The sequence below is a fragment of the Python bivittatus genome, unplaced genomic scaffold (genome assembly GCF_059951505.1).
Source record: "Python bivittatus isolate LINGU-HERP-01145 unplaced genomic scaffold, Pbiv_v1 ctg000700_np1212, whole genome shotgun sequence".
NCBI classification, from domain to species: domain Eukaryota; kingdom Metazoa; phylum Chordata; class Lepidosauria; order Squamata; family Pythonidae; genus Python; species Python bivittatus.
The window spans coordinates 15399506-15409775 of NW_028277098.1; the positions used below are offsets into that span (position 1 = coordinate 15399506).

The window sequence follows — 10270 nt, forward strand, 5'->3', positions numbered from 1 at the left end:
GACTGTCTTAGGAGGCTTGATCTGGATTGGTTTTCAAATATGCCAGTACAGTATGAGAAGAAGCATACCCTAAAATCTGACAGCCTCAAATTTCCACAATCCAGAGGAAGTGATACAGAATCTGAAAAGGTTCTTCCAGGGCTCAAACAGATCTCTTCTCTGTATATTTCCCTTTGGTTTGTGCTGTCAGATTTGGCCGACACGGCACGGCTAGGAATTTGCTCATCCGCACTTATTCAGTTTCACCACCCAAGCACTAGCAAAGGAAAAGGGGAAGTGGGAAACCACGAACTGATTAATGGACCAGCTGGCACCATTTAACTAAATCGCAAGCGGATACTTTGTGTCAACGCCAATTTGCCTTGGGTGCTGTAGACAAAGGGGAGAGAGAGTAACTTTTTTAGAGATAAAGCAATCAGCGCGTGATTGGGAACTCCCGGCTTTGCGCGCAGCAGAAAGACCCAACAAATACAACAACAATGCCATCAATAGAAAGCAATCAGAACACAAAAGAACTGCACTGAATCTGCCATTTGAGTAAAGGGGGGATTACTGTGGGTAATCTGTAACCAAGCAACAGGGGCTAAGCGCAGGAACAGGGAACTATAAATTGTACTGTAAAATGTGCCAAGCCAATCCTGGCTTTGTCTGTACTTACTTACATTATGCTTGAGTAAACTTCTTTACTGAACACACGTGTCACAAGAGTTTCTGTGAGACGAACGGGGTAAACCTTACACATGCTTAGTCCAAATTATAGTCTATAGTCATTTCCAACAAAATAACTCTTACATGATAGACTCTTAGACCACCCTGGGCAGGTGGGGCAGAGGTCTATTTCACTTGTTCAGAAGGAAAATTTCATAATGAATTTTTATGGACATGGTCGGCATGCAAATTTAATAAATAAAAAAAATAAATAAGTTCACTTATGGCTGCTGGGAGAGGTCATTATTTCCATGTTGAGGGTTGGGTTTTTTTTTTTTAAACTTTAAAAACATATATTTCAATGGCATAACAGGTAGTCCTCATTACTTACCATTCATTTAGTGACCATTCTAAGTTACAAGGGCACTGAAAAAGGAGATTTATGACCAGTCCTTGAAGTTGCATCTGTCACAGCATCCTGCAGTCATGTGTTCATCATTTGCAACCTTCACAGCCAGCTTCCAACAAGCAAAGTCAATGGGGAAGCCAGCAGGAAGTCACAAGTCATGGTCACATGATGTTGTGCTTAATGACCGTAGCCAGAACTGCCATCATAAATCAGCACAGTCACATGACATTTCAGTTTACAACTGTGTGCTTGCTGATGGACTTGCCAGTCCCAGTTGCAGTTGGTAAATGAGGACTACCTGTACAGAGCAAATGTTTGCATCAGTTTTAGGTAGCATAATTCAAGTAAGGTATAGTAACCACTTGGATATTATCATATCTGGTTCCTTAGTTAAGTGAAGCAAAGTCAGTCAAATTTGATATGAATTCACAAAGCTGATGGAAATATTTAATAATCTCATCAAATTATAATCTCACCAAGTAATGCAAAATGTGATCAGGAATTTGGAATTATACATCTGTGATACTCTTGAAGTATCTGCCATTACAAATTGCCAGAAAGCCACACATTTTTAGAGAAAAATAAAAAATGGAATACATTCATCCTGTTACCAAATAACTGTTCCTTTAATGAATGCAGCAGAAACCACTTCCCTTAGTAACCCCTTGATTTCTCTTCTTCTTAACTTACCATTTTGAGAAGAGCAACTTGGGCAGAGAAGAAAAGCAGCAACCAGGAGCAGCCAGCCCTTCATAGCTCTTCGGGCGATGTCTGAAGCAGAAAACCTCAGTTCAGCAGCTTTGCTATCTGAGCTGATTTCTCCCAGCAATGATCCCGTCCTCCCTTTCTGTTTGTTTGGGGTTTTTTTGTTTTGTTTTGTTTGAGGATGAAGTATTACTGGAATAAGGATATGGCCTTGATAGCCAAGTGAAGTCTCCACAGTAGCTTTGTGAGCTCTGTGTTGCAATGGTAACAGCAAACAAATAAAGCAACAGTTCAGCCTTTCAGCTAATGCTTCCAACTCTTCAGAAGGAAAAATGACCACCTTCATTCCAAGACTGATAAATGTTTAACCATCCCAAGGTCTTCAGTACCAGAGCTAACAGCAAAATTATTTGTAGTCAATAAATCCTGTCTATGGCTTTGAAAATGTTAGCTGCAGACTCTCCCTGTATTCCACCCACTCTGCTTTTGAGTCCCTTTTCTGCTGTAGGTGCTACTGAGGGACAAGCACTAGACCAAAGAAAAATTCGTCTTCACTAAGAAGTTGCCTTTCATTAATGGTAAGAGTTCTGAACTTTTTTGTTTGGCACTTTGCTAAGATCAAATTAGGGAGCGTAACTGTTGTGGTGGTTATCATCGTTGTTGTAATTGGTGCTGTTGTTACCATCATCATCACCACCATCACAATATAAACTCTGAAACAAAGATGCTCTTCAAGCAAGTAACCTGCAATTGTTTCAATCTAAAAGTCAAATTCCAAGTTCAAACATTCTGAAAAGATTAAATCACAAAGTGACTAAAACTTCAACGGGGGAATCATCCCTTAACAGAGAAAACAAATCCTGTCATAAGACATGATGTTAGTGAAAAATTCCTCGCAATCCAAACAGTCTTCTCATTCTTCCAAGTCTTAACACTGTATTACATTTGATATCTGACATACCTATTTTGCAGGTATTATGTCAATAGTTATAGGAACCACACACTTCCAGATATCTGATACGTTCCTTAAATTACTCTGGATTTTTACGATCTTCAGTCAAATGTAGTTAACCATTAGCCAATCATATGAGGGAGACTGTACACTTTGGCAGGTGTGTCTTTGTGTGTGTTTTCAGATTCTGCAAATGTTGAATTGGGTTGCACTTCTACAATTATCCAAAAGGTCAAAATACTATCAACTCCCAGGGGCTTGAAGAACAGAAAAATTGCCTATCAGTGTAAGGATCACTGCATTCAATGCTGAATAAAAACCTCATGAGACATGGGCTTGGACGAAAATTACTTTACTCGGGTGTAATGCGTAACGGTTACAGACAAAGCCAGGATTGGCTTGGCACGGTTCCTTACAGTGTTTATATGGGGTTTCTCCCTTGCCCTACAGTATCCCTGGCTTCGGCCGCTGCCCATACTTGGGTCACCCGTCCGTTGTCGAGCTCCCCCTCCCTTCTCCTAATGGCAGATTCAGACTGCTTCCTTTGTCTTGTAATCGCCATGCTCGTGGGGCATTTCTTCCACGGGTTAAACTGGAGGTTTTTAATTGGTGGTTGATTGTTGCTGGATTGCCGAGTTCCTTGAGTATTGTGGTTGCCTGGGGCGTTTGGGGAAGCTGCCTGTGTTACAAGGTATCTGTTTTCCCCTTTCTTCTCGCCCCAGGTTAATTGCCACCACCTGCCGGCAATTGACTTGCGGTTGCCTGCTTACCTTTCCTGGCCGCCTATGTCTGAGGCGGTGAAACCAACTAGCAGCAGTGAAACTGAAACAGTGCCGCTGCTTGGCCGTGCTGGGCTGAATCTTGCAATCAGAAGATACAGAATCTACCCTTCTCCCCTTATTCACCAGGAAAATTCCCTTTCGCAATTGCTTCTAGAGACAATATTATGTCACAATTTTATCAGTTTGAAATTATTTTCTCTGAAATTCAAAAGTCTCATTTTTTGTATAGCTCTGTATAAGAAGGCTTCCTTGCTGCCAACTCCATCTAACATTTCTGAAGAAAACACTATGTATCTTGTCTATCATATACAATTTGAATTGAGTCAAAAACATCCCCTCATCTTTTTTTTAGTGTAAACAGTGTTTTGCTCCCCCAGCACCTATAGAAGAATGAGGGAATGGCCTTGAGGGACAGGAAGAAGAGACACTACCAAGGCAGCAGTCAGATAGGAGGAACCTGAGGTGAGGCCAAGAAAGTGACTTGAGAAAATGTCCTAGACAAGCCCCTCCATAGTTCACATAAAGATAAAAGGAGGGAGAGAGAAGCACATGCAGACTTGTAAGATTTTGTAACTGTAGCTGGTACAATAAATGTAGTACTGACCTACGTGGCATTGGTTTCTTAGTCTGGTGTGCTGCTCCCTTAAAAGGCTATAAAAATAGGTACTGACAATATGATACTGACACAGCAGCTGTGCCATCATAAAATTTGTACATTTCTGGTAGTACAATATTTGTCTATACAGAATAAATGGATACCGAATTATAGGAGTTACTTATACCTACGCAGGTTGCTTTTTCTTTCCAATGGCCATTTTGACAAGCCACTCTTGGAGATCCTTCCATTCTGTGGTAACTTTGGCATTGATAAGTCACACTTTCACCTGAGAAATATTGTACCTTGGCCATTTCTAAGATGTCTCCATTGTCCACAGGAGGCGGCCATCCACACATTTCCCCAAGATCTACATGAGATAGAGAATCTATTGAGAAATACCTATCATGATTAGTGATATTATAGTGTATCCGTGCAAATATACAAATAAACACACACTGACACACACAGACGTTTATAAGCTTATTTTGTTCAGGAGAATAATAAGGAATTATGTCAGAAAAAATATTAGCTTTTTTAATAAAATGGTACTCCTTGTTTAAGTGATGGACAGAGAATGATCAATACATTGTCATTTGTATCATCTTTCAACTATACCTTTGTCACTTTCTTAGTACTTCGGTCAGACCTGTGGAAAAAAATGAATGGCAATTGCTTTGGCATTAATGGGATCTCATTGCAGGGGTTTCTAAATTTTACCACCCATCTTCTATTCATCATGGTTCAAATCCTGTCACTTTTTGAAAAATCCTGTACTAATAGGATTTAAGTTGTTAACAATGGATTTAAGAGAAGCTTAGGTTGTTGTATGATGTTAATATACAATTAATTCCAAGAAACATGTTGGACAATTCAGCCTGTCAACAGTAATGTGCAATTACAGAGAGCTCTGGAGGAAACAGCTAATCTGGACACAAGGCAGTCTGGCTTTAGACCTGAGGTATGAGATGGAAACTGAACTGGTTATTCTCATGGGAGACTTGTGGAGGGACTTGGGTGGAGCCTAGCTGTCTTTGCCCTCCTAGATCTCTCAGCAACTTTTGATACTGTCAATCACAGTATCATTTTGAAGCACCTGCAAGGGTTGGGAATTGGGGGATCATGTTTCGGTGGTTCCACTCCTACTTGAGGTTACACACCCAGTTCCTAGTGGTGGAAGAGAAGTCAGACCCTCAGATGCTTTGTTATGGAGTGCCCCAGGACTTGGTTGTTTCCCCTATGCTGTTTAACATCCAATTGAAATGTTTGAGACAGGTCATCCATCAATATGCTGATGATGTCTCAGGTGTACAACTCCATGCTAGGTCCAGTGGGAGATGCAGCAGAAGGCCTGCTCCAGTGCCTGAACATAATCAGAGCCTGGATGAGGAAAAACAGGCTGAGACTCAACCCAAACAAGATGGAATGGCTGTCAATTCAGAAGCCTTCTTATTCCAGGATTGTATCATATTTGACTGTTGATGTCTTTTGCTTTCCCAGAGAGAGCAGTTTCATAACTTGAGGGTTCTTCTGGTCTCACAGCTCCTGCACAAAGAGTAGGTGGAAGGTGTGGCCAAGGAAGCATTTGCCAGTGTCAGCTGATATGCCAGTTGTGGTTTTACCTGGAACAGGATGTTCTAAGGACAGTCCCTCATGCCCTTTTCATCTCCCAATTAGATTACTGTAATTCGCTTTTCACATTATGCAAAGACCTGACTCTCTTGAGAAATCGACAATGCTGGGAAAGGTGGAAGGAAAAGAAAAGGGATGATCAGAAGCAAGGTTCACTGACTCAGTTAGAGTGGTAATGAGTGCCTGTTTGGAGGATCTGGAGAACCAGATTGAGGACAGATTTTCCTGGAGAAAATCTATCTTTCTGGTTGCTAAGGGTCAACACTGACTTGATAGCACATAATCTATCAATTGATTTGCCTCTATGGGATGACCATGATCATTTGGTAATTCATTCATATTTACAGAAATACGCTCTTTAGAAAAAAGTCATTCTTCTATCTTTAGTTGCTTAGAAACCTTCCATGGTCTCTATCAACCGAGGCCACTTCTTGCTCTCTTCTTTTTTCCCATGAATGACTTATCCTGACCCATTTGTGTTATGGAAATTTGTATTCCTATATCTTTTCCCAGCTAATGTTATTACTTTTATGCTACTATAGCCTTAAAAGAAAAGCCCCTTCTCATTCCCTTGTTCTACATGTGGCTATTTTGGATTTTAGAAAAGTACAAGACTACCTCTATATTTTCTTCCTTTTTATTCTTCTACTTTTGAATTTCCTCCTTGGTTTTCCATTATTATTCCTATGCATCCTGCACATTACCGGATCTTTCCTCACCATTGAAGAGATTAAGTCACTCAGTTGGAGCTCGACTTATAGTGACCTTTACATGACTGCAAGCATGCATTGTCTCAAGTTCTTCCTGTTTACAGTGGTCAAGACTTTAAGCGCCTAGATCTCAATAAGTCCTGAATCACTACATTTAGTACTCTTTCTTAATCCTGTTAATAGCTCAAACTCTTGGCCACTATATCTCACCAGATGTTCCTTCTGTCATGTTTCTATGATTTCCTCCCCTTTGTGCTGCCCTCTTGATTTAAAGCTCATCTATCTATAAAAATGTATAAAGACCCTGTATTGGTATGCTATAGGAAAGGACACAGTACAGTAATGTGAGAGATGCTTTTCCTAATTCTGGAATTTAAAGTATTGTTGCCTCTTGCGCTGCCTGCAAATGTCGTAAAAATCTTTTGATTAAAAAGGGGAAAACAAGAAAACACAGCAACAGTAACTCCGAAAGCCAGAAAAAACAGTGATAAATAAATGCTTGGTTCAGTGTTTCAATTAATAGTTAAACTATTAAATAGTTATACTTTATACTAAAAAAAGCAACCAGGAGCAACCAGCTCTCCATAGCTCTTCAGCAATGTACTGCTCCTCCAAACCACAAAACCTCCAAGCGATTTCTCCCAGCAATGATCCCTTCCTTCTTTTTTCTTTGAGAAACTGAGAGGAGGAAGCAGTACTCGAATGAAGATATGAACTTGACAACTAATTGAGTTCGCAATAGGTTGATCTGACCTTTAAAGTAATCATCCAGCTTTTCAGAAGGAACTCTCCAGAAGAAGAAATAACCACTTGCTTTCCAAGACTGATAAATATTTGAACCATCCCAAGGTCTTCAGTAGCAATAGCTAAGAGCAGAGCTTTTAGAAGGCAATAAATCCTGTTTCTGTGACTTAGAAAATGTGAGCTACAGACTTTCTCTGAATTCCACCTAATCTGTTTCTGAGGTCCTCCTCTGCTCCCCATACTGTTAAATGACAACCACGGGACAGAAGAAAAATTAAATTTGGCTAAGAAGTTGCCTTTCATTAATTGTAAGAGTCCTGGTCTCATCTGGCACTTTGCAAAGATCATATTAGGAAGTTTAACTGTTGCTGCTGCTGCTGCTGTTGTTGCTATCATCAGCACTACCACCAGAACATAAACTCTGAAAGCAAGATTCTATTCGAGCAAGTAACCTTCAATTGTTTCAATCTACAAGCCAAATCAAAGATTCTGAAAAGATTAAATCATAATGTAACTAAAACTACAACGGGGGAATCATCCCTCAACAGAGAAAATGCCATGACACGAGATTAGTGAAGAATTCCTGGTAATCTAAACAGACTTCTCATTCCTCCAAGTCTTAATAACCTATTAGGTTTTGTATCTGACATGCCTATTCCACGTTTTTGCAAATAGCTACCATTCATTTATTGATTGACATTTATTATGTCAATAGTTAAGTGCCTGCAAACTTGCAGATACTTATACATTCATTACATTATACTGAACTTATACAAGCTGTATTCCATCATCTTCAACAATTTTGCCTACCTTTATGGCTATAGTTGCACACTTGTCAATGCTAAATTGCATTCCAACATCTTTGCTGAATTCTTTTGTGATTTTTAGCAAGGAAACCAGTTCAGCCTTCATTTTTCCAAATAGTTTTAAGTCATCCATATAGAGTAAATGCAAAAATTTTACTCCTTTTTTAGCCAATTCATATCCAGTTTGCCTTGTTCAAAATTGTTGTCAATGGGACCATTGATAGTACACAGTGTAAAGGTGATAATAAGTCACCTTGAAAAATTCCATGTTTAATTTGAACTTCTAACTCCTTCCCATTAGTCATCAGTTTTGTGTGCCAAAACTTCATTGAAGTATTCATAAATTGGCGAATGTTTCTGTTGATTCCAAAAATTTCTAGACATTTCTCAATCCAGGTATGTGGGACAGAATTAAATGTCTTTTTATAGTCTACCCAAGGCATAAACAAAGTTGTTCTTTTTTTCAAATTCTTCAACTTGTCAATCAATAACTGATCCTTTGTGCCCCTTTAATTTTTGCAGCAATCTTTTTGTTCTGCAAGGAATCACTCATTTTCAGATAGCTATAAATTTGATTTGCAATTATGCCCATAGGTAGCTTGTATGTTGTTGGCAAACAGGTTACGGGTCTGTAGTTTCAAGGCTGATTTCCCTTCTCCTTCTCCTTCTGAATTAGAAATATTCTTCCAGTTGTTAACCATTCTTCATTTTCTGATGCTTCTAAAACTCTATTCATCTGGTCTGCCAATCTCAAGAGTTGACTGGTCAGAGAATCCATGGAGTTCATCTGGTCCATAAACACTCCAGCATGGATTTGAGCAATTTGAACAATTTGAGGCAAGGAAATTTGAAGAAGAAGAAAATCAAAACTAGCCTGTGCATGGAGTACAACCTGGAGAACAAAGGAATTGCAGAGATTGTAAAACAATTGAAACAAAGAGTCATGGCTATTGCAGTGAAGATCAAGCAATATGACAATTTGCAACTTGAGTTTCTTCTCCTTGTTGTTCTTCATTAATATCAATGGTCTCTTCACTTTCTACTGTTTGTTGTTCACTCTGCAAGCTGGTATTATTATTTGTTGTTCTGAATAAACCTGAATTTTTAGTTGCTTGTTTTGTCAGTTGCTTCCAATTCAGCATGGGTAAAGAACTTGTGTTTCAAAATTACACACCCTTGGTCCATAGGTTTCTGCTCATTAACCTCTAAATCCAGATGTCTTTCTTTCCAAAGCTGGTACAGTCGCTTTTGAAATCTGTGTTTCGATGGTTCCAAGTGGTAGAAACATTCCATAATTGAGTAGTCTTCTTTCTTTGACCAAATTATTCTCTTTTGATTGCCTTCCAGTAGCCTGTCATTTCCATGCCCTGGTTGCCTAGCAGAGGCAGCTGAGCCTTGTAGCACATTTTTTGCTGAAAGCCCAAGAGACACAGCATCTAACACAATTCTTGTTAATCGTGACAGTTGACCCGGTATGAAATTCAAATTGCATCTCACATATTGAATGGGATACTGTATTTGGAACAGATTCAGTCTGACTCTTCAGCTAAGACTTGTCTGATCAGTTGCACCTGTTCAGCATAGTCCTTAGCATCACTTAGAGCATGCAGGCCCCTCCACCACAACGAGGTACTGTTCCTTTGGAGGGATGATGGTGATGATGATGATGATGATGATGATGATGATTTACATTAACATTAATATCCCACTGAACTTCCAGTGACTCTGGGCAGTTTACATATTATTAAAAACATTTAAAAACAAGAAAACAACACAAAAGAAAAAGGAACAAAGATGGCAGAGATAACAAATCCAGATGGGAACAAAGAAAAAGAAAAGTGGGCTTCAGTCACACTCACCAAAGGCCTGGGTGAAGATCCAGGTCTTCAGGGCCCTTCAAAACAGCTGTAGGGTGGGAGCCATCTATAACTTGGGGGAACCACATTCCAGAGGGCAGGTACCGAGAAGGTGCACTTCTGGGGTCTCGATAGATCACATTGTTTAATTGAAGGAACCCAGAATGGATCAACTCTGCCAGAGCAGATCAGCAGATATTATGGGAGATGGGCGGTCCCTCAAGAAACCAGGCCCTATGCTAAGTAGGGCTTTATAGATAGTGACCAACACCTTGAATTGCACCTGGAAGCAAATTGTCAACCAGTACAGCTCATGAAGCAGAGGTGTTACATGAGCATACCAAGGCATGCCCATCACTGCCCTCCCCACTGCATTCCGGACCAGTTGAAGCTTTTGGCTGGTCTTTAAGGGCAGCCCCATGTAGAGTGCA

The 10270-nt window shown here is 39.9% G+C and overlaps 1 protein-coding gene across 4 annotated transcripts in view; it reads right to left on the reverse strand.

The window, feature by feature from the left end:
• LOC112543089 (complement factor H-like) overlaps window positions 1–2089 on the reverse strand; it is a 62040-nt gene extending 59951 nt beyond the window's left edge. Inside the window, exon 1 of one of the 4 annotated variants that reach the window (XM_088154383.1) lies at window positions 1748–2088. In XM_088154383.1, the coding sequence (XP_088010509.1) occupies window positions 1748–1811 (64 nt within the window). In that variant the 5' untranslated portion in view covers window positions 1812–2088. Of the gene's footprint in view, window positions 1–1747 lie in introns of all 4 variants that reach the window. The other 3 variants (XM_088154384.1, XM_088154385.1, XM_088154386.1) reach the window with 3 other exon arrangements.
• Window positions 2090–10270: the final 8181 nt, after the last annotated feature.